The 24,003-nt window shown below is 42.5% G+C and overlaps 2 protein-coding genes across 2 annotated transcripts in view; both read left to right on the top strand.

Annotated features, from left to right (window-relative positions):
• The first annotated feature begins 1,963 nt into the window (after nt 1–1,963).
• Nucleotides 1,964–8,486, top strand: impa2 (inositol monophosphatase 2). Its single transcript, XM_055928701.1, has 8 exons — nt 1,964–2,686; nt 3,671–3,804; nt 4,242–4,346; nt 4,531–4,576; nt 4,657–4,765; nt 5,937–6,045; nt 6,459–6,610; nt 7,530–8,486. Exons 1-8 carry the CDS (start codon nt 2,609–2,611, stop codon nt 7,658–7,660), a joined length of 864 nt encoding a protein of 287 aa, XP_055784676.1. The 5' UTR covers nt 1,964–2,608; the 3' UTR covers nt 7,661–8,486.
• Nucleotides 8,487–17,662: 9,176 nt separating this feature from the next.
• The window catches only part of LOC129859213 (piezo-type mechanosensitive ion channel component 2-like), a 183,321-nt gene continuing 176,980 nt past the window's right edge, over nt 17,663–24,003 (top strand). The window contains exon 1 of the mRNA XM_055928700.1: nt 17,663–18,417. Within this exon, the coding sequence (XP_055784675.1) occupies nt 18,354–18,417 (64 nt within the window). The 5' untranslated portion in view covers nt 17,663–18,353. The remainder of the gene's footprint in view (nt 18,418–24,003) is intronic.

Raw genomic sequence — 24,003 nt, 5'->3', positions numbered from 1 at the left:
AGCAACTTTGGCAGTGGTTACAGCCTCAGGTCTTCTTGGGTATGATGCATTTCTCACGTTATTTTCTGCAGATCCTCTCAAGCACTGTCAGGTTGGATGGGGAGTGTCGCTACACAGCTATTTTCAGGTCTCTCCAGAGATGTTCGATCGGATTCTGGCTGGGCCACTTAAGGACATTCAGAAGCCACTCCTACATTGTCTTGGCTGTGTGCTTAGAGTTGTCGTCTTTTTGGATGGTGAATTTTCGCCCCATTCTGAGGTCCTGATCTCGCTGTACTTTGCTCCGTTAATCTTTCACTCGTTTCTGACTAGTCTCCTAGTCCCTGCTGCTGGAAAAACATCCCCACAGCATGATACTGCCATCACCATGCTTCATCGTAGGGATGGTGCCAGGTTTCCTCCAGACGTGACGGTTGGCATTCAGGCCAAAGAGTTCAATCTTGTTTTCAACAGTTTCTCAGGGTCTGAGAGTCCTTTAGGTGCCTTTTGGCAAACTCCAAGCGGGCTGTCAAGTGCCTTTTTTTACTGAGAAGTGGCTTTTGACTAGCCACTCTATCATAAAGCCCTGATTGGAGGAGTGCTGCAGAGATGGTTGTCCTTCTGGAAGGTTCTCCCATCCCTCAGAGGAACTCTGGAGCTCTGTCAGAGTGACCATTGGGTTCTTCGTCACCTCCCTGACCAAGGCCCTTCTCCCCCGATTGCTCCGTTTGACTGGGTGGCCAGCTCTAGGAAGAGTCTTGGTGGTTCAAAACTTCTTCCATTTAAGAATGATGGAGGCCACTGTGTTCTTGGGGACCTTCAATGCTGCAGAAATGTTTTGGTACCCTCCCCCAGATCTGTGCCTCGACACAATCCTGTCACGGAGCTCTACAAACAATTCCTTCGACCTCATGGCTTGGTTTTTGCTTTGACATGCACTGTCAACTGTGGGGCCTTATATAGACAGGTGTGTGCCTTTCCAAATTTTGTCCATTCAATTGAATTTACCACCGGTGGACTCCAATCAAGTTGTGGAAACATTTTAAGGATGATCAATGGAAACAGGATGCACCTGAGCATAATTTCAAGTCTCATAGCAAAGGGTCTGAATAATTAAATAAGCTATTTCTGGGGTTTATTTGTAATACATTTGCAAACATTAAAAAAATAACCTGTTTTTGCTTTGTCAATATGGTGCATGTTGGTGGCAGAATCATGCTGTGGGGATGTTTTTCAGTGGCAGGGACTGGGAGACTAATCAGGATCGAGGGAAAGATGAACGGAGAAAAATACAGCGAGATCCTTGATGAAAACCTGCTCCAGAGCGCTAAGGACCTCAGACTGGGGTGAAGGTTCACATTCCAACAGGACAACGACTCTAAGGACACAGCCAAGACAACGCAGGAGTGGCTTCGGGACAAGTCTCTGAATGTCATTGAGTGGCCCAGCCAGAGCCCGGACTTGAACCCGATCTAACATTTCTGGAGAGACCTGAAAATAGCTGTGCAGCGATGCTCCCCATCCAACCTGACAGAGCTTGAGAGGATCGGCAGAGAATAATGGGGGAAAACTCCCCAAATACAGGCGTGCCAAGCTTGTAGCATCATACCCAAGAAGACTCGAGGCTGTACTGCGTAAAGTGCTTCAACAAAGTACTGAGTAAAGGGTCTGAATACTTATGTAAATGGTATATTTCCGTAAAAAAATGTTTTTTCTTTGTCATTATGGGGTATTGTGTGTAGATTGATCAATTTTAAAATAAGGCTGTAATGTAACAAAAGTCAAGGGGTCTGAATACTTTCCGAATGTACTGTAGATAGACTAAATATTTTCGATGCATTGAGAGACCTCACTTTGATCTTCAAGCACAAATGTATGCAGTCTACTTGGCTAGGATACATTCTTGGTCGTGTATACAATTGTAGGCTATCCCTCTAGCAAAAGGGTGTTGCAAGTGACAGCCATTGGAGACCGCGGCGACAGCATGCCAGACATGATCACGTGGTGCAGTGGTAGTTCCGCTTACCTTTCTCACTGCGGCATATCTTTCGTTATTACTGGAGAAGAATGCGCCTTGCATCCTCTTCTGGATAAATCGTTGTTACCTGCAATATATTTCATTCCACGTGCCGAGCTAACTTGAGTTAAATACGTAAAATACAATATTGTTTAATCAATTGTTTTCCTCGCCAAATGTTATTTCTTGGATTTATTTATAGGCTACAGGTTGACAATGGCTGTCAATAACATGGAGTTGCTTTTATTTAGTTCCGAACTGACTGGTCATGTTTCATCAGCGTTGACAGGACTATTTTAGAGATTTGTTTTGCGCCTATCAAGGCCCTTCGCATCCGACGTAGAATCGTACATTATTTACAAATGTTGTTGTATCGAAGGTCGGGCATATAGGCCGCACAAATCCACTCAATAACAGGACAGTGGAGGCGAGAGCACCCGCCTGCAGCACCGAGTAAGTTGACAGAGGACAACGGCCATTACAGGACCATACCAGAGACCGTAGCCTACACCGCACGCAAGCCACATAATAGGTTATCATTTGCTGACTCTTGGATGTCTAGAATAAGTTGATGTAAACGGAAAAAAAATAGCATCTGCTCCTCGTTATAAAATGGCAACATCGGAAAGCGACAAGTGCTGGCAGGAGTGCATGGATGTTGCTGTAGAAGTTGCATGTAGAGCTGGCAAGGTAAATCAAGGGCGCCGAAATCCATCAATTCCATGATGTCTCTATGTTGCTCTTTGTAACGTTTTTTAATGTAGGTAACGACATCTTAGATTTTTGCAAACCTGGCTAAGATGTTTTTAACCTGGCTACATTTCGAACCTGGCTACATTTAACCTGGCTACATACCTTTATTTAACTAGGCAAGTCAGTTAAGAACTTATTTTTTATTTTGTATTGAGGACCTGCAGGGGTTATTTTGCCCCACAGACCTATTTTATATATATATATATATATATATATATATATATATATATATATATATATATATATATATATATATATATATATATATATATATATATATTTTTTTACCTACATGGTAACACTGTATTTCAACAAGTGTTTAATCATTTCAATACAGTGCAGACTATTTATCATAGCACACTGATGCATACTTGTAAGTTTATCCATTGCATTTTACTTAGATAGCCCAATTGGCCGGCAGATGGCGGTATTATTCAATTTACGTCCGTTTGGGCTATACTTTCGACACAGCGCATGTTCATGACCTGCTATGCCTCACCGTGTTGACACATTGAGGTTGGCAGAACTTGCCACTCCGATCTTCCTATCCTGTTTAATCAGGCAGACAAAAGCAGACATTAACAGTAGACAAGATAACTGGGCTCACTTTATGTGAAGTGACTCTAAGACCACGTTTTTGTGGTACTGCAGTTATAGGTACAGATACAATGTAATTACAGTGTAGGTACACATTGTTACGTATATGATACCTGTTAAAAAAAGTGGGGCCAGTAAAGCTTGTTGCATAGATTGGACTCTTCAAAATAGGCCTATTCATTAATATATTGATACTGTATAAACCAGGATTACCCTCAAAAATGACTTGGAAAGCCCATGTGCTGTATGTCACAGACAGTCCTGATTCCCAGTCTTGAATGTTGGTGGTGTGTGTTATATATTACTTGTTCCCGCTCCCTCCAGGTAGTACAGGAGGCAGTGAAACATGAAAAGAGTGTGAGCACGAAGAGCACTCCAACTGACCTGGTGACGGAGGCAGACCAGCAGGTGGAAGAGCTCATCATCTCCACCCTCAGGGACAAGTTCCCCTCACACAGGTACGCAATGGTATCTTCACCCCCAAAATATGTAACCTTTATTTAACTAGGCAAGTCCGTTAAGAACAAATTCTTATTTATAATGACGGGCTACACCGGCCAAACCCAGACGACGCTGGGCCAATTGTGCACTGCCATATGGGACACCCAATCACGGCCAGTTGTGATACAGCCTGGATTCGAACCAGGGTGTCTGTAGTGACTTCTGTTGCCCCCATGAGAAGAGTGTGAGCACGAAGAGCACTCCAACTGACCTGGTATGCCAATGGTATCTTCCCAACACAGGGGTGGTTCCATTTTGGCCCCTACCTAGCCCCTTCTCATTCTGACACTGCTGAGTGGTAGTGAATGGTGCTTCCTTACAGCCATGGGGTATGCAAATACATTATTTTTAAGTGAATCAAGGTACTCACTCACTGTAAATTGTGACCTGACAGCTTCATTGGAGAGGAGTCGTCTGCAGCTGGGGAGAAATGCATCCTCACAGACAGCCCTTCCTGGATCATAGACCCTATCGATGGGACCTGCAACTTTGTTCACAGGTACAATACAGATTCCTGCAGAAATATATACACAACAGCATTTTCCTCAGATTAGAGATTTGGACCTATACATGTTGAAATCAAGAGAACATAGCTGTTAATAAAAATAAAAGATGAATGCTTAGTCGTCGATAGAATACGATCACCAAAGATGATTTACTGATGATGTACTTGATTTTCTCAGTTTCCCCATGGTTGCAGTTAGCATTGGTTTCGCTGTAAAGAAAGAGGTAAGCATGAGAAATGTGGGTAAACACAATTTATCAAGTTGAAAATATTCTCATTATTATTCATTTGTTTTCAAATGTAGCTTGAGTTTGGAGTGATCTACCATTGCTTCGATGGAACATTATACACAGCTAGAAAAGGCCATGGGGCATTTTGCAATGGTGTAAGGATCCAAGTATCAAAGGAAAAAGGTAAGTCAACTTCTCCTTGTTGTTTTGTGTGACACACCCACATTTTCAGAGTGGATTGTAATGTGTTAAACTACCAAGGGAAGCAACTCAAACATTGTACAATGTAGAATTATCAAAAGCTTGATTGATTAATCTCTCTAGGATATGTGGGACGCTAGCGTCCCACCTGGCCAACATCCGGTAAAATTGCAGAGCGCCAAATTCAAAATACATGAATACACATAATAAGCATTCATAAAATATACAAGTGTTATACATCGGCTGAAAGATGAACTTCTTGTTAATCCAGCCTCTGTGTCAGATTTCAAAAAGGCTTTATGGCGAAAGCATACCATGCGATTATATTTATTGTCTTTATAATCAATAATATTTCAACCGGACAATACCGTTTTCAATAGAAAGGAAAAATAACAAACTGCGCGCCGAATCAGGTCTGCAAAGTTCCTCTGTCCTCTGACCAAAATGGCTGTTTACTCGTCGTTTTTCAAAATAAAAGCCTGAAACCATGTCTAAAGACTGTTGACATCTAGTGGAAGCCATAGGAACTGCAATCTGATTCCTAACCCATTGGATTCTCTATAGGCATTGAGTTGAAAAACAGGCACATGAAAATAATTCCACTTCCTGGATGGATTTTTCTCAGGTTTTCGCCTGCCATATCAGTTCTGTTATACTCACAGACATCATTTTAACAATTTTGGGAACTTTAGAGTGTTTTCTATCCAAATCTACCAATTATTATGTGTATATCCTAGCTTCTGGGCCTGAGTAACAGACAGTTTACTTTGGGCACGCTTTTCATCCGGAGGTGAAAATACTGCCCCCTACCCAAGAGAGGTTAATTTATGTTTAAAAAAATATTCGTTTACCAAAATGTACAGATATAAAATCTCCATTGACCTATATTGTCACAGCCAAATAATCCTGCAGCAATAGGATTCAAACATTTGTGATTAGGCTATTTACTTTGCCAAAATTAGACTACATGAAAGGTGCAATACTGTTAATATAACTGTGGGTTTTCAGTGAATTTATGTAAATCACAAATATCTGTCACCTGCGGTGCAGGAAAATTCTCAGCAACAAAAGAGTGATCAAATTAAGTTCCCACACCTGTACTGTATCCATTATCCTAATCTAAAGCTGTTTTTCTATTCCCAACGACTGTCAGATGTCTCCAAGGCGCTCATTTTGACCGAGATCGGAGCCAAGCGGGACCCAGCAACACTGAACATTTTCTCAGGGAACATCATGAAGTTACTGAGTGCTCCAACTCATGGGTACGAACTGACTGTTTGCTCTCCAATACTGTCAGTGGTCATTCTGGGTCATCTTCATTAGGCACCAAACGGAAGAAAACAGACTAAAACAGGGAGGGATTACCGGGTCTATGTGGCACGCTCCAAATGTCAATACAGTGATGTATTTTGGCCCTAGACTTTCCTTGAATAGCCTGGTACCAGATCTGTTTGATCTTTCTCGCCAACTCCTATGGCCATTGTCACAACCTGATCTGGGACCAGGGGCCGTACATTTAAAATGTCTCAGAGTAGGAGTGCTGGTTTAGGATCAGTTTTGCCTTTTAGATAACAATTAATAAGATTACATGGACAGGGGGGACCTGACCCTAGATCAGCACTCTTATTCTGAGACGCTTGATACACACGGCCCTAGGCTACTCCTTGTGTTCCAGGGTGAGGATCATCGGCAGCTCCACCCTGGCCCTGTGTCTGATAGCAACGGGGGCGGCTGAGGCCTACTATCAGTACGGCCTGCACTGCTGGGACATCGCCGCCGCAGCTGTCATCATCCGAGAGGCCGGGGGGGTCGTCATAGACACCTCAGGTGGGGGTTCTAGAATAGAATATGTTACTTCTAGTCAATGATGGTCGATGGGTGATGGGAACCGGTTTCACAAGCAGTCAATGTTTTTTTAAATAATTTGTCCCGTCTGTCCTCTGTTATCTGGTCTCAAACTGAGCTCTCAGCTGTATGGTTCTCCTGGAGGAGACATAGATGAGATGGATATATTAACTAGAGCTTTCACTTGAGAAAATAACTATTGAGGCTCCACAGAATGCAAAGAATGCATGCTGTTATTATGGAAAAGTCCCTAGAGTATGATTAAAGCAGTTCTTACAGGCTGTCATTATTGTAATGGACTCACTGACTTTTAAAAAGAGAATCCATAATGTATTGTATTTCACACGATTGCTGCTATCCCTTGAGTGATACTGTATGAGTGAATGGACTTCCGAAGCCTTTGTGGAGGCTGAGCTTGATATCCGGCTGAAGAAGTGACTGGCTGCCCGGCTCGTTCATCTCTTCCTCCCCAGTCCCGGGGTGTTGCACAAAAGGACCACTGTTGAGAGTGTGAGGGACTGGTCTGGGTGTGAGGTCAGGATCATGTGGTCAGCTGCTGGGTGTGCTGCAGTTCAGTCTGGCAGCCCAGAGAGAACAAGGGCCCTCTGAGGCCAGGCGAAGCCAAGCTATCAGTTCCTTCCCTGTAATGTTGGAAGAGACTCCATTCAACCTTTCAACCAGTTCCAACAGTCTAGTAGTGGGCTGCTATGGTGCCTAAAAAGAAATGTCATTGAAATAGTTAATTTAGTTGTTTTTTTTATTAGTGGGGAGGCTTTTGGTGCTGAGGGTTAGGATTGATTAATATATTCATCTATAGTTTTATTTTGTTATAGTTTATTTTAATATGTGGGTATATGAGTGTGTTTGTTACATAACATATGTATGTGTTTTTCTTTTCCAGGGGGTCCTCTTGACCTCATGTCCCGAAGAGTGGTCGCTGCAGGAACACACGAGATGGCCAATTACATCGTCCAGCAACTGCAGCCAATCAGCTACGAGCGGGACGACAGTGACCCAGGTGTGCAACAGTGAAAATCAACCTCCATCTTTCTAGTGGATTCTCCTCCGCCTTTTACCTGAAATCATGAAATCCTACAGCACACTGTCCTGTTCACACCGTCTGCTGTGTACTCCGCAAGACTACTCTTTCTTTCACGAGATTTAGCTAGAAACACAATTTTCCTCCTTCAATATGCAAACTTGTTACAGTTTAACATGTGTGTGTATATGTAATAATATACACACAGGGACAGTTATACATTTTTGACTACATTTACAGTAGTTATTACCTAGATTGTTTGACCGTCTTTGCCATACGTGGTACCAGACCATGATAGAAATGTATTCTAGGAAATTAAAGGAATAGATCAGTCATATTCCAAATTGGACCTCATCCATCGCATATATCTACAGTAAAATTCTAGGTATTCATTTATTTCTGAGTCAAATGTCCCTTTAATTATGATCCACACACTGTTACATTACGTTAAAACTACTGAAACTCAATGAAACGGTTTTGTATGATTTATCGCTTATTTCTTACGGTTTATACACTGACTGAAGTTTTTAACCGAGTTTAACCTTCTTTTTTTAAACAACTTTTTCTAAATATGGTTCCTCATACAGACAAAGGAAAATAGAAAAATGGTGGAAAATGTATAAGTGTTTTCAATGACGTAATGAAAATACTGTAGATGGAGCAGGTTTGTATGGGAGCTAGAGATTTGGCTTGTAGTGATGGTTGTTCATGTTATTAAGACCTAAATCACTGCCAAGGTTATTTTCAGCACCTTTACTTATTCAATATGTAATATTAAATGAATAAATAAACAATTACAGTATGTTTTGATTTTTTCAAGCTGTATTCACCTGTTTCTCATTGTCTGTGCTGTTAGACAGCACCTTTTTCATAGTGTTTTTCCACAAGCATTTTCACAAGAAACTTGGATATTAATTTTACACATTGTCTAATGAATTTTGTGGTTCCTTTCATATGATTGACAAATCTGTTTCTCTTTGATAGAATAGGCCTGATGTACAGTAGTTATCACTGGGAAACATGTTTTTATTGGTGCTGTATGCCTGTACAAATATGGATCCACATATGTGTCCTTTGGTTCTACAGTCGCTAGCTCTTTGGTTCTGTTTTTACTGGCCTGTTGTGTGATGCCTTATCCTTGTGATGATGGCCGTATCTAATTCACTTCACACTCACATGGCCCCTCGCACAGGGCCGGCCCTAGGCATAAGCGAACATAAGGAACTCAGTCGGGGTCTCATCTTACTGTTGAGAGTAGGAATAGGAGAATACAAGGTGTAAGTTAGAATTTTGATAGTGCATCAGTAGTTTTTCTCTTATGTCAGTCACTGACAGTCAATCAATTAGCCCATGTCAGCTAACACACAGTTGAAGTCAGAAGTTTACATACACCTTAGCCAAATACATTTAAACTCAGTTTCTTACCATTCCTGACATTTAATCTTAGTAAAAATTCCCTGTCTTAGGTCAGTCAGGATCACCACTATTTTAAGAATGTGAAATGTCAGAATAATAGTATAGAGAATGATTTCTTTGAGCTTTTATTTCTTTCATCACATTCCCAGTGGGTCAGAAATTTACATACACTTAATTAGTATTTTAGTAGCATTGCCTTTAAATTGTTTAATGTGGGTCAAACGTTTTGGGTAGCCTTCCACAAGCTTCCCACAATAAGTTGGGTGAATTTTGGCCCATTCCTCCTGACAGAGCTGGTTTAACTGAGTCAGGTTTGTAGGCCTCCTTGCTCGCACACACTTTTTCAGTTCTGCCCACAGATTTTCTATAGGTTTGAGGTCAGGGCTTTGTGATAGCCACTCCAATACCTTGACTTTGTTGTCCTTAAGCCATTTTGCCACATCTTTGGAAGTATGCTTGGGGTCATTGTCCATTTGGAAGACCTATTTGTGACCAAGCTTTAACTTCCTGACTGATGTCTTGAGATGTTGCTTCAATATATCCACATAATTTTCCTCCCTCATGAAGCCATCTGTTTTGTGAAGTACACCAGTCCCTCCTGCAGCAAAGCACCCCCACGACATGATGCTGCCACCCCTGTGCTTCACTGTTGGGATGGTGTTCTTTGGCTTGCAAGCATCCCCCTTTTTCCTCCAAACGTAACAATGGTCATTATGGCCAAACAGTTCTCTTTTTGTTTCATCAGACCAGAGGACATTTCTCCAAAAAGTAGCATCTTTGTCCCCATGTGCAGGTGCAAACCGTAGTCTGGATTTTTTATGGTGGTTTTGGAGCAGTTCTTCCTTGCTGAGCGGCCTTTCAGGTTATGTCGAAATAGGACTCGTTTTACAGTGGATATAGATACTTTTGTACCTGTTTCCTCCAGCATCTTCACAAGGTCCTTTGCTGTTCTGGGATTGATTTGCTCTTTTCACACCAAAGTACATTCATCTCTAGGAGACAAAACGCGTCTCCTTCCTGAGCAGTATGACGGCTGCGTGGTCCCATGGTGTTTATACTTGCGTACTATTGTTTGTACAGATGAACGTGGTACTTTCAGGCGTTTGGAAATTGCTCCCAAGGATGAACCAGACTTGTGGAGGTCTACAATTTATTTTCTGAGGTATTGGCTGATTTCTTTTGATTTTCCCATGATGTCAAGCAAAGAGGCACTGAAGGTAGGCCTTGAAATACATCCACAGGTACACCTCCAATTGACTCAATTTATGTCAATTAGCCCATCAGAAGCTTCTAAAGCCATGACATCATTTTCTGGAATTTTCCAAGCTGTTTGAAGGCACAGTCAACTTAGTGTATGTAAACATCTGACCCACTGGAATTGTGATACAATGAATAAGTGAAATAAGTGAAATAATCTGTCTAAACAATTGTTGGAAAAATTACTTGTGTCATGCACAAAGTAGACGTCCTAACCGCCTTGCCAAAACTATAGTTTGTTAACAAGAAATTTGAGGAGTGGTTGAAAAATTAGTTTTAATGACCCTAACCCAAGTGTATGAACATAATGGTAGAATTGTAGGAAAATAGCTTTAAAACTGTAAATGTTTCTCTCCACCCTTGGCAAAATGTGTAGAATTGCAGGAACTTGTGCTTTAAAACTGTTTCTCTCCTCCATCAAGACGGAGACCACTAAATGTTTTACCCGTGAGGTGTGGGGGGGCACCAAAAACCTAGGGCTTGCCTTGCTCTCACAAGCTGTATGACAATATTTTATTTTGTGTCCTTTATTTAACTAGGCAAGTCAGTTAACAACAAATGTTTATTTACAATGACGGCCTACTCCGGCCAAACCCGGACAAAGCTGGTCCAATAGTGCGCCATCCAATGGGACTCCCAATCACGGCCAGTTATTGTGATACCGTCTGGATTCGAACCAGGGTGTCACACCCTGATCTGTTTCACCTGTCTTTGTGCTTGTCTTCAACCCACACCAGGTGTCTCCCATCTCCCCTCATTATCCCCTGTGTATTTATACCTGTGTTCTCTGTCTGTTGCCAGTTTGTTTTGTTCGTCAAGCCTACCAGCGGCTTCCCCCTTGCTCCTGTCTGTTTCTAGTTTTCCTGGTTTTGACCATTCTGCCTGCCCTGACCCTGACCCTGAGCCTGCCTGACATCCTTTAACTTGTCCCACCACACTGGATTACTGACCTCTGCCTGCCCCCTGTTCTAGTAATAAACGTGTTACTTTGACACTGTCTACATCTGGGTCTTCCCTAAAACGTGATACTGTTGTGACGCCTCAAGCACTGAGATGCAGTGCCTTAGACTGCTGTGCCATTCGTGCGTTCCACTTTTAGATGGTCAAGAAGTGGTACAGTAGCATTGCTTAGCCACATTGCTTAGCAACATTAGACTATGCTACTCACAGTCCCTGTTCTCTCACCAAATTACATTCCAAGAAAATACAACTGATATAGATTTCATAACACTAGGTACAACCTATAGGGGGGCGCACAATTGGCCCAGCGTCGTCCGGGTTAGGGTTTGGCCGGGGTAGGCCGTCATTGTAAATTAGAATTAGTTCTTAACTGACTTGCCTAGTTAAATAAAGGTTAAATAAATAAAAACAACTGGATAGGCCTTCTGGAAAGAGAATATCTCAGATGACAGTGACAGGTAGAAAGGTTACTGCTGTCTCGAATCCTTGTGACGTCCCTACCCTAAACCCTAACCTTAACCCTTGGGCTCTCCATCCAGGGCTCTCCATCCAGGGCTCTCCATCCAGGGCTCTCCATCCAGGGCTCTCCATCCAGGGCTCTCCATCCAGGGCTCTCCATCCAGGGCTCTCCATCCAGGGCTCTCCATCCAGGGCTCTCCATCCAGGGCTCTCCAACCAGGGCTCTCCAACCCAGTCCCTGGAACACCCATAGTCTTTTTGGGAGACAGAAATGCCCAAAAGTTTAGAAGAATTACTTAAAGTAACCCAGACATTGAAACTGCATCAATTATGTACTTTCTTTTAATATACATGTCCTGTTTGGCATGTCTCTTGTGATGCAATTCACAGCAGCTCTGACAGATGTGTTGACATGACAACTGCATCAGAGTTTTGAACAACCCTTCCCCCCCTTTTGTTCCATTCCAGTAACTAGCTAACACCAGACACAGATGAAAAGGGAAACATATAAGTATCTTTGCCATAGATGGATAGTGTAAACTTTTAATTATATTTGCTCAAACCCTACAGTCAGATTTTGACACGAGTAGAGTAGCTATTTACATATAAACGACGCCCCTCTGCAAACACACCTTCTCAGATGGGGAGGGGACCAGCAACTTTATGATCAAACTTTATCAATGTAGAAGCAACTGTCATTTTTCATACTTTGATCTGGTTTCATCCAAATATCACATTTCATGACAGTTCATTACTTTTAACCATTTTAAAATGCTAATTCAACGGGGTAGGGATGTCCCAAGGAACAGATACTGTAGCAAGGCTCTAAAGCGCTCATGTTGCACCACTCAAATCCCGATAGGTGTCGCTATTGTAGCCTATACATGACTTTCACTATACATGACTATTCTTCTAAAACCAAATAGGCCTGTTACTGCGCTATTTGTTTTAAGTTGTGTAACACAAAGCAAATGCGTTAACCTATATCTGTACTCTACTTGAAACAAATTGTTCCACAAACTGTTTTGTAGCCTATGAATACCTCACCTAGATTACTGTTGCTGAGCCATAGGTTAGGCTATGATTGATTGTGTGTAGGTGTAGACTACATAGGTCTACATGTTGTTATTAAGTACAAAATCAGAACCATATGCATGAAGGCCTACACTAATATAATTAGTGTAGGCCTAACAATTAATGAATGAGAAAAGTCTGAATATGCAATAACCATAGATAATATGAATCAAATGTTATTGGTCGCATACACATATTTAGCAGATGTTATTGCAGGTGTAGCGGAATGCTTGTGTTCATAGCAATAACTGTGCAGTAATATCACACACAAATCTAAAAAGTAAAAGACTGGAATTAAGAAAAATATAGAACATTTAGGACGAGCAATGTCAGAGTATTAATAAATATCTATGTCAAGTTGTATAAATGATTGGAGACTGGCGCAGGAATACGTAATAGGGGATTTTAATAATCCACCCAAAAATACAACATGCCATGAAAGGCACAGGGACAAGCCCAAAACAAACACATATACATAAACAGGGATGTAACCCAAACAAAAGAGTGAGGTTAAACCTCTAATAAATACACGGGATGAGACCTGTAATAACAAGTGCACAACAATACACGGGACCGTAATAACGAAAACACAATACATGCAGCACGAAAGCCAAAACAACAAAGCACAGGTACTCACAAGATCAACAGACATGGGAACAACGACCAGGACAATGGGATACAGAGGGCACATATATACAACTACTAATCAGGGGAAATGGGAACCAGGAGTGCCTAATTAGACAGTTCAGTGAAGCCTAGAGGCTGGTGATGTAGACCTCCGGAACTGGTGAGCGGAATGAGCAGCAGTACCGGGGGGATCCGTGACAGTACCCCGATGCACTGCACTAGCAGCGGAATGACACAGGCCTTGGGGACGACCACAGGGACGCTGTGCGGGTCAGCTGCCAAAGTTGCGGTGGTGTCGGACAGATGGGCCAGTTGCAGCTGCCGAAGTTGCGGCGGTGTTGAACGGGCCAGTTGCAGCAGCGTCAGGCGGGCCCGTTGCAGCTGCCGAAGTTGCGGCGGTGTTGGACGCAGCGGTGTTGGACGGGCCATTCCCACGGTCTCCATTTAGGGTCGGCTATTCTGTCATGCTGTATAAATGATTAGAGACAGGCGCAGGAATAATATGGGGTTTTAATACTCCACCCCAAAAAATACACAACATGCCATGAAAAGGCACAGGGACGAAGATCAAAATTAACACGTATACAAAAACACAGGGATGTAACCCAAACAAAAGAGCGAGGTTAAACCTCTAATAAATACTCTGGACGAGACCCGTAATAACAATACACAGGACGAGACCCGTAATAACAAGTGCACAATACACGCACCACGAAAACGGAAACAACAAAAGCACAGGTACTCACAAGACCAACGGACATGGGAACAATAACCGACCAGGACAATGGTGAACAGAGGGCACATATATACAATTACTAATCAGGGGAAATGGGAACCAGGAGTGGTGCGTAATTAGACAGTTCAGTGAAGCCTAGAGGCCAGTGAAGTAGTACCGGGGATCTGTGAGCAGCATTACCGGGGGATCCGTGGCAATATATACTGTATATACACAAAACCAGTCAAAAGTTTGGACACACCTACTCATTCAAGGGTTTTTCTTTGTTTTTACTATTTCCTACACTGTAGAATAATACTGAAGACATCAAAACTATGAAATAACACATGGAATCTTGTAGTAACCAAAAATGTGTTAAACAAATGAAAAATACATTTTATATTTGAGATTCTTCAGAGTAGCCACCCTTTGCCTTAATGACAGCTTTGCAGACTCTTGGCATTCTCTCAAGCAGCTTCGTGAGGAATGCTTTTCCAACAGTCATGAAGGAGTTCCCACATATGCTGAGCACTTGTTGGCTGCTTTTACTTCACTCTGCGGTCCAACTCATCCGAAACCATCTCTGAGTTGATGTCAGGTGATTGTGGAGGCCATGTGTAACATGTACGCTGGGAGTCGGGAAGCAAGTACAGGGAGTGCAAATTTGATAATAAATAGAACAGAGTACAAAACAAGAAACACGAAGAGACATGAAAGAGAAACAGAGTCAATAACGCCTCAGGAAAGAACCAGGGGAAGTGACAGATATAGGGGAGGTAATCAGGAAGGTGATACAGTCCAGGTGAGTGTCATGAGACACAGGTGCGCGTAACGATGGTGGTAGGTGTGAGTAATGATGAGACAACGGGCGACGTCAAGCACCGGAGAGGGGAACGGGAGTAAACGTGACACCAAGGATGCGTTTCAAACTCAAAGTAGACAGCCCTCGGCCCTAAACCCTCAGCCCTATGTCCTTGGGGGAATCCACAAGGAGAAATTTGTCGTCGGTCCAAAAGATTATCCAAGCAAGGGAAGTTTGCAACGTAAGCCCCTCAGCCCTCGCGTTAAATGGAGTTTGTGAGTGTACAATTAAGTTCACTTTGGGGCCTGAAACGCCCCATAATTCAATTCGTGATGATTGTACATCCGCTAAGAAAAGTCAGCCAAAACTTAAAACCTCAACGTCAGTATGGATGTACAAGTGTAAGTAAAAACAAATGTAAATAAGTTAGAAATTGTGCTACTATTGCGCTACTAATCCACAAACACGTCTCATAAAAGTAATGATGTTTTTGTTTAGTTAGCTAATTCTGATTTCCATTGTAGAAATAAAACATTTTCCTTCTTCAGAAGTAGCGAGGCAGGCTAACGTTAGTTAGCTAATTAATTTACTAGCTATCATACAGTAGGCGTATCTTAATATTTACATAGTTAATATAAGTAGACATGCAATCATAATTGACTGTAATGCATATAAAGCACCCACAAGGTACTGGTGGCTGAAAACACAATCATCACAGGATGATGAACTAGTGACGAATTTCCGGGCAAGGGCGGTCCATTTAAAAATCATTCCTTTCTCCCTCGACCATTGCCATGCAAGCGTATACTCATCAGACGTCATGATACGTCATCAGAAGTGTCCACTTAATTTGAGGGCTGAGGGGAGAGGGTGTGTCTGTTAAGTGTTTGGAATGCAGCCCAGGTCTTCTGATGCAGAACTCCTTGGTCAAATAGCCCTTACACAGTCTGGAGGTGTGTTTTGGGTCATTGTCCTGTTGAAAAACAAATGATAGTCCCACTAAGCGCAAATCAAATCAAATGCTATTAGTTACATGTGCCGAATACAACAGGTATAGTAGACCTTACAGTGAAATGCTTACTTACGAGCCACTAACCAACAATGCAGTTTTAAAAAACACGGATAAGAATAAGAAGTAAAAGTAACAAGTAATTAAAGAGCAGCAGTAAAATAACAATAGCAAGACTATATACAGGGGGTACCAGTACAGATCAATGTGCAGGTCACCGTTTACTTGAGGTAATATGTACATGTAGGTAGAGTTATTAAAGTGACTATGCATAGATGATAACAACAGAGAGTAGCAGCGGTGTAAATAGGGAGGAAATGCAAATAGTCTGGGTAGCCATTTGACTAGATGTTCAGGAGTCTTATGGCTTGGGGGTAGAAGCTGTTTAGAAGCCTCTTGGACCTAGACTTGGCACTGCGGTACCGCTTGCCATGCGGTAGCAGAGAGAACATTCTATGACTAGGGTGGCTGGAGTCTTTGACAGTTTTTAGGGCATTCCTCTGACACCGCCTGGTATAGAGGTCCTGGATGGCAGGAAGCTTGGCCCCAGTGATCTACTGGGCCGTTCGCACTACCCTATGTAGTGCCTCACGGTCGGACGCCGAGCATTTGCCATACCAGGCAGTGATGCAACCAGTCAGGATGCTCTCGATGGTGCAGCTGTAGAACCTTTTGAGGACCTGAGGACCCATTCCAAATCTTTTCAGTTTCCAGAGGGGGAAAAGGTTTTGTTGTGTCCTCTTCACGGCTGTCTTGGTGTGCTTGGACCATGTTAGTTTGTTGGTGATGTGGACACCAAGGAACTTGAAGCGTTCAACCTGCTCCACTGCAGCCCCATCGATGAGAATGGGGGCATGCTCGATTCTCCTTTTCCTGTAGTCATCTACTTTGTCTTGAACCACGTGGGATGGCGTATCGCAGAATGCTGTGGTAGCCATGCTGGTTAAGTGTGCCTTGAAATCTACATAAATCACAGACAGTGTCACCAGTGAATCACTCCCTCACAATCACACCTCCTCCTCCATGCTTCACTGTGGGAACCACACATGCGGAGATCATCCGTTCACCTACTTTGCGTCTCAAAGACAATGCAGTTGGAAACAAAAAAAAATCCCTGTAATGAGTAGGTGTGTGTGTGTGTGTGTGTGTGTGTGTGTGTGTGTGTGTGTGTGTGTGTGTGTGTGTGTGTGTGTGTGTGTGTGTGTGTGTGTGTGTGTGTGTGTGTGTGTGTGTGTGTGTGAGAGAGTGTGTGCGTGCGTGCGTGCGTGCGTGCGTGTGTGAACATGCTCTATCTCTATAGTCATAACAACATTATATAGATTGTGCAGATCATATCCAAATAATATAATAGTGAACTACTAGTCCATGACCTGTCCCTATGCAAGGCTCAACCCATATTCCCCTTTTCCCGTTAGTCGCGTAAAATCGGCCCAGCTTGGAATCTGTGAGGGTTGGAGTTACCTGACCCAGAGGAGGGCTTGGAATGCGGTAGCCACGCCTGCGGCTCTCTCAGAGGAGGAGCGAGCAACATGTTAGGCTAGGCTACACGCTCACAGCCCTGCCCTGCGTCTACCTCCCGCTCCTCCTCATTGGGGACTAGGCATCATTCCCTAATTCTTGCCTGACTTCTGAATGGTGGAGTCATTTGTCAGTTACAGGGTGGTCTTGTGAAGTTTTCATTGAGGAGGAGAAAAGTGTAATCATATGAGGTAAAGCATAGAGCTGTGCGGGGCTGGGGCGTGCGCGATGTCTGTTAAAGCTACTCCGAAAGAAATTATAGTCACGCTTTTACGCATTTCCAAGTGTCTTCTCTTACCAAACTAAAGGAGAATTAAGAAACAGGACGCTTGACAAACTCCGTTGACTATCCAAGACGGAGATTATGAATATGCAACTTGCTGACCGTATTTCATAATTGTTTTCTGTTTTAAGCACGGTGCTGGAATTTGGGGAAGTATTTATTTACTATAAGCGTGGTCCAACCGTTATCAACAGGTAGCCTAGTGTGGATAAACTGCAACATTGTTGTTACAACCACAGTTTCCCCCTGTTAGAAATGGTGTGCTACTCCGCGTAACGATTGTTATCCTACTGGCCCAGATGTTTAGGGTCTTGGAAATGGGGTGTCGAAACTAAGGGCAGAGGAAGCAGCTGTGCCTAAACCTTTCTCGGCTGTTGGCTATGGCTTATCAAAAGCTCTGTTTTGGACTTGGACTTCTAAAAAGGATGTTGGAGACACCAACGGGACAATGCCCTCTCACCTGGACTTTGGAGAGAGCTGGACGGGTGCATTAAGATTCCCCAATGCCAGATAGCAGCGTATCACAATAAGACAGCTGCCTGTTTATATTTGATAAATCTTAAGGAATGGCTTCCCAGGTGGTGTGCGGACTGATCTTCAGGCTGCTGCTGCCAGTTTGTCTCGCTGCAGGTAAGCGGACTTTATAAAGCGTGTTGCTAAAATTGCAGCTGCATTGATAATTGACAATCCAAGAAATATGTGCAATAATCTAGACATATTACTGAAGTATTTTGAAAAGTTATTGGTTTGTTTTTCTGGAACTTACCATATTGAATTGGAAACGTTCTAAATCAGTCCACTGGCTACATTTGATAATAGAATAAACACTAAGAAAATAAAACAAGCAATAATAATAATAAATACACATCCATATAATAACGATAATAATAAATGATTCATTACTATTATGAATACTATTACTGAGCTAACAATGTATCCTTCATCAGACTCAGTTATGCAACATTGCAACAACTAACAAAACAATAACTAAACTAAACTTGATGCAAGTAATAAAAATGTCTTAATTATTGATCACTCGATAAAAAGTGCCAATATGAACTAATTTGAAGTAATACAAATCTGCGACTAAAACTGTGTTTTTGTTTAGATTAATTAAAATAAATGAAATAGACTGTTTAGCATTTCGGGAATATCGTGTTGGATGCCAAATAGCCTGTTAAGAAGCCATTATGAAAATAAGTTATTTTCTAATAACTTCAGAGGCAGCATCTAAGCATAAAACCCTTTTTAGAAGTTTTGTAAAGGATTTATGCTCAGATAATGGAATATTTGTGTTTTAGAGATTATATTAAATGTGATTTTGATGGATTGTGTCTGACACTGTGATTATCTTCAACGTTTTTAAAGTATGATATGATTTCTTTGTTTTTTGTTGTTTCAAAATTGCACCTTCATGTTTTTAAAAATCTTTGACTTTGGAACTTGGTGTTGTCTCTTGACAGCTGTGGTTGGGTCGTTCCTAGTGTAAACGAGGCGCAGGTATCCTAGGGGTTAAGAGCATTTGGCCAGTAATCGAAAGGTTGTTCGTTTGAATCCCGGAGACGCCTAGTTGTTAAATCTGTTGACGTTCCCTTTGGTAAGGCCCTTAACCCTATTTGCTTTGCTAAATTAAACTATGTGGATGGGGTGTCCTGCAGGACCATATAACATCATTATATTGTTTAGCAGGACACTGTGGTCAGGTTGTCCTTGTCTGTGTTTCACTTCCTACCGTCAGAATATTCAGATTTGTATTCGGAATACTCTCACTAGATAATAAGTGCTCACGATCTTGCAGTATGGGGACTAATCTTGCTTTACAAACGAAACCAAAGGGAGCGAGCAAATGTATATTTTGATGCCTCAAATCACTAGTCAAAGGCTGTGTAGGTTTTATAACACAATTGGTGTGATGTTAAGGATGTGTGTTAAAAATGAATATAAACAAATTCAATTTATAAGGATCAGATTGGTGAGATATTGGACCAGATGCCTGCTACTGTAAATGATTGGTCACAATGTTTGTCGTGAACCTTACCAGAGGTACACTGCCTAGGGAATCAGTCTCAGATTTGAAGAAAATATGTGATATCATTTAAGATATTTTATCAGCATCAACATTGTGTATTCACATACTAAAGACTGTAGGGTTGGCAAACTACGACAGCTAAGGACATTATTATTATATGACCAGGTATTCATTTTCAAAGCAGTGCAAACTAATGTAAAATGAGCAACTTGCTGAGGTCATGTCACTTTTGACCACTGAAACCCTCAATATCTGTTATACATGAAACATGAAGTGTGTTTAGCTGGACATGGATGGACTGAGTCTATCAAATACAGTACAAAATGTCCACCAAATAAAGCAGTAACCATTACACTTTTTGTTCTCAATGGCATCACCTCATAGGAGAGTCTTCATTGTGTATGCCACCAACACATTCCTTCGTCGTTAGTTAGTTTGGCAGTGATAAAGATTTGTGTGGGAGACTATCAGCACCTCTCAAACCAGATGAACTTCCAACTTTGAAAGATGTTATATTACTAGTCCTCTGTCTTCCTTCTTATTTTTCCTCCCTTTTCAGTCCTTTTATCTGACTCTGTGCAGTCTCCTTTATGACACGCCCACACTCAATGGGAGGACGAGCAGTCAGAGCTTCAGAGTCCCCTGGTAATGTGATTGTCCAGCGACATGTCTGTTCTATGACTCATGGTTTATCTGGAAGGCTTGTTTATACAGACCTATCAAAGCTGGGCGACCAATACCAGTGCTGATTGATATCTCTTGTTTTGGAGGAGTACAGTCAGTTAACAACTCCCCATCCACATGACTCACCATTGGCCAGATGGTGAAAATGTAGATCTCTACATTTTTGCAAGTGTCACCATCAGGGACAAAACATTTTAAACATGACGGAGATAAAAAATTTGGCAGTAATTTCCTGCAATTCTACACATTTTACCATGACTTATGCCATGTTCATATGATATCTGAGTGAGAGTGACTGACAAAATCATTGGGGGCTCCCTGGAGGTCAGAACCCCTGGGCACATGCCCTGCGTACCCGGTCAGTAATTCGGCCATGATAACTATAAGGTTTAGATTGCTGGCTAGACTAACTTACTTAGCAATCTATAAAATGCCAGCTGACATGGGAAAATTGACTGACATATCAATAGGACAACTGCTGATGCATTACCACATTTTGAAATAGTTAAGATAGCACGTTGTGTATTCTACTAACAGTAAGTTAAGACCCCAACTGACTTCCTAGTTGGGGGCCCTCTATTGTCCACAGGGCCCTAAGCAGCTGCTTATGTGGCTTGTGTAAAACAGGTTTTAGGCTCAAATAATGAAATATTTGCTGTTTTAGAGCTGATATTAGATGTGACTTTGATGGATTGTGTCTGACAGTGGGATTTTCTATAACGTTTTCAAAATATGGTATGATTACTTAGTTCTTTGTTTTTTCAAAATTGCTCCTTAATGTTTCTCAAAATCGTCTATGACTCTTTGAAACTTGGAGTGTTCTCTTGGCAGCTGTGGTTGGGTCTTTCCTAGTGGAAACGGGGAGGCAGGTATCCGAGCGGTTGAGAGCATTTGGCCAGTATTCGGAAGGTTGCTGGTTCGAATTCAAGTGATGCCTTGGTGAAAAATCTGTAGATGTGCCCTTGGGCAAGGCACTTAACCCTATCAGATTGTGAAAATGTAGATTTCTTTTAAAGTGTTACCATCAGGGTCATTTCTAGCATTTTGGAAGCCCTAAGCCAGATTTCCTTAATTCTGTTAATGTAGAGTATGATTACATTTACATTTACATTTAAGTCATTTAGCAGACGCTCTTATCCAGAGCAACTTACAAATTGGTGCATTCACCTTATGATTACATTGGATGACTCATTTTGAAGGGTGATTTTCAAAGTGCAGTTTGAGGAAGAGGGAGAGAGAAACAGACAGAGAGAGAGGGAGGGCGAGACAGATCCACAGATGTGTCACGGCCGTCTAAAGAACTGGACACGGGGGCCCTTCAGGGGTACGTACCTAGTCCTGTACTTCCTGTTAAACCACACCTGCGTGGCCGCGCACGACTCCAACACCATCATTAAGTTTGCAGACGACACAACGGTGGTAGGCCTGATAACGGACGATGATGATACAGCCTATAGGGAGGTCAGAGACCTGGCCGTGTGGTGTCAGGACAACAACCTCTCCCTCAACGTCAGCAAGACAAAGGAGCTGATCGTGGACTACAGGAAACGGAGGGCCGCCCCATCCACATTAACAGGGCTGTAGTGGAGCGGGTCGAGAGCTTCAAGTTCCTCTATGTCCACATCACCAAGGATCTATCATGGTCCAAACACACCAACCAAGTTGTGGAGAGGACACGACAACACTTCTTCCCCCTCAAAAAGTTATACAGCTGCACCATTGAGAGCATCTTGACTGGCTGCATCACCGCTTGGTATGGCAACTGCTTGGCACCTGACCGCAAAATGATACAGAGTGTAGTGTGGATGGCCCAGTACATCACTGAGCCAAGCTCCCTGCAATCCAGGGCCACTATACCAGGCAGTGTCAGAGGAAGGCACTAAAACCTGTTATAGACTCCAGCCAACCAAGTCATAGATTGTTCTCTCTGCTACCGCACAGCAAGCAGTACAGATGCACCATTTCTGGAACCAACAGCACCCTGAACAGCTTCTACCCCCAAGCCATAAGACTGCTAAATAGTTAGTTAAATAGTTAACCAAATAGCTATCTGCATTAACCCTTTTTGCACTAACTTTTTTGACTCATCACATACGCTGCTGCTACTGTTTACTACCTGTCACTTTATTGCTAAATATACAGTGCATTCGGGAAATATTCAGACCCTTGACTTTTTCCACATTTTGTTACGTTACAGTCTCATTCTAAAATGGATTCATTTTTATTTTTTACTCGTTAATCTACCACATAATCACAAAGCGAAAACAGGTTTTTAGAAATGTTTGCTAATTTATATATATATATATATATATATATATAAAAATACCTTACTTACATAAGTATTCAGACCTGTTGTTATGAGACTCGAATTGAGCTCAGGTGCATCCTGTTTCCATTGATCATCCTTAAGATGTTTCTACAACTTCATTGGAGTCCACCTGTGGTAAACTCAATTGATTGGACATGATTTGGAAAGGCACACACCTGTCTATATAAGGTCAGACAGTTGACAGTGCATGTCAGAGCAAAAACCAATCAAAGGAATTGTCCGTAGATCTCTGAGACAGGATTGTGTCAAGGCACAGATCTGAGGAAGGGTACCAAAAAATGTCTGCAGCATTGAAGGTCCCCAAGAACACAGTGGCCTCCATCATTCTTAAATGGAAGAAGTTTCAAAACACCAAAAACTCTTCCTAGAGCTGGCTGCCCAGCCAAACTGAGAAATCGGGGGAGAAGGGCCTTGGTCAGGGAGGTGACTAAGAACCCAATGGTCACTCTGACAGAGCTCCAGAGTTCCTCTGTGGAGATGGGAGAACTTTCCAGAAGGACAACCATCTCTGCAGCACTACACCAATTAGGCCTTTATGGTAGCGTGGCCAGATGGAAGCCACTCCTCAGTAAAAGGCACATGACAGCCCGCTTGGAGTTTGCCAAAAGGCACCTAAAGGACTCTCAGACCATGAGAAACAAGATTATCTGGTCTGATGAAACCAAGATTGAACTCTTTGGCCTGAAGGCTAAGCTTCACGTCTGGAGGAAACCTGGCACCATCCCTACGGTGTAGCATGGTGGTAGCAGCATCATGCTGTGGGGATGTTTTTCATTGGCAGGGACTGGGAGACTATTCAGGATCGAGGGAAAGATGAACGGAGCAAAGTACAGAGAGATCCTTGATGAAACCATGCTCCAGAGTGCTCAGGACCTCAGACTTGGGCGAAGGTTCACCTTCCAACAGGACAACGACCCTAAGCACACAGCCAAGACAATGCAGGAGTGGCTTCGGGACAAGTCTCTGAATGTTCTTGAGTCGCCCAGCCAGAGCCCGGACTTGAACCTGATCAAACATCTCTGGAGAGACCTGAAAATAGCTGTGCAACGACACTCCCCATCCAACCTGACAGAGCTTGAGAAGATCTGCAGAGAAGAATGGGAGAAACTCCCCAAATACAGGCGTGCCAAGCTTATAGCGTCTTACACAAGAAGACTCGAGGCTGTAATTGCTG

Source organism: Salvelinus fontinalis, chromosome 7 (assembly GCF_029448725.1).
Source record: "Salvelinus fontinalis isolate EN_2023a chromosome 7, ASM2944872v1, whole genome shotgun sequence".
Classification (NCBI taxonomy): domain Eukaryota; kingdom Metazoa; phylum Chordata; class Actinopteri; order Salmoniformes; family Salmonidae; genus Salvelinus; species Salvelinus fontinalis.
The sequence above is the reverse complement of the archived record's forward strand: the minus strand, read 5'-3'. Positions and strand labels throughout refer to the sequence as shown.

Coding starts and splice junctions, on each gene's coding strand:
- impa2 (XM_055928701.1), top strand. CDS start 2,609: ATGGCAACATCGGAAAGCGACAAGTGCTGGCAGGAGTGCATGGATGTT. Junction 4,766..5,936: donor CCAAGTATCAAAGGAAAAAG/GTAAGTCAACTT, acceptor AACGACTGTCAG/ATGTCTCCAAGGCGCTCATT. Junction 6,611..7,529: donor GGTCGTCATAGACACCTCAG/GTGGGGGTTCTA, acceptor TTTCTTTTCCAG/GGGGTCCTCTTGACCTCATG.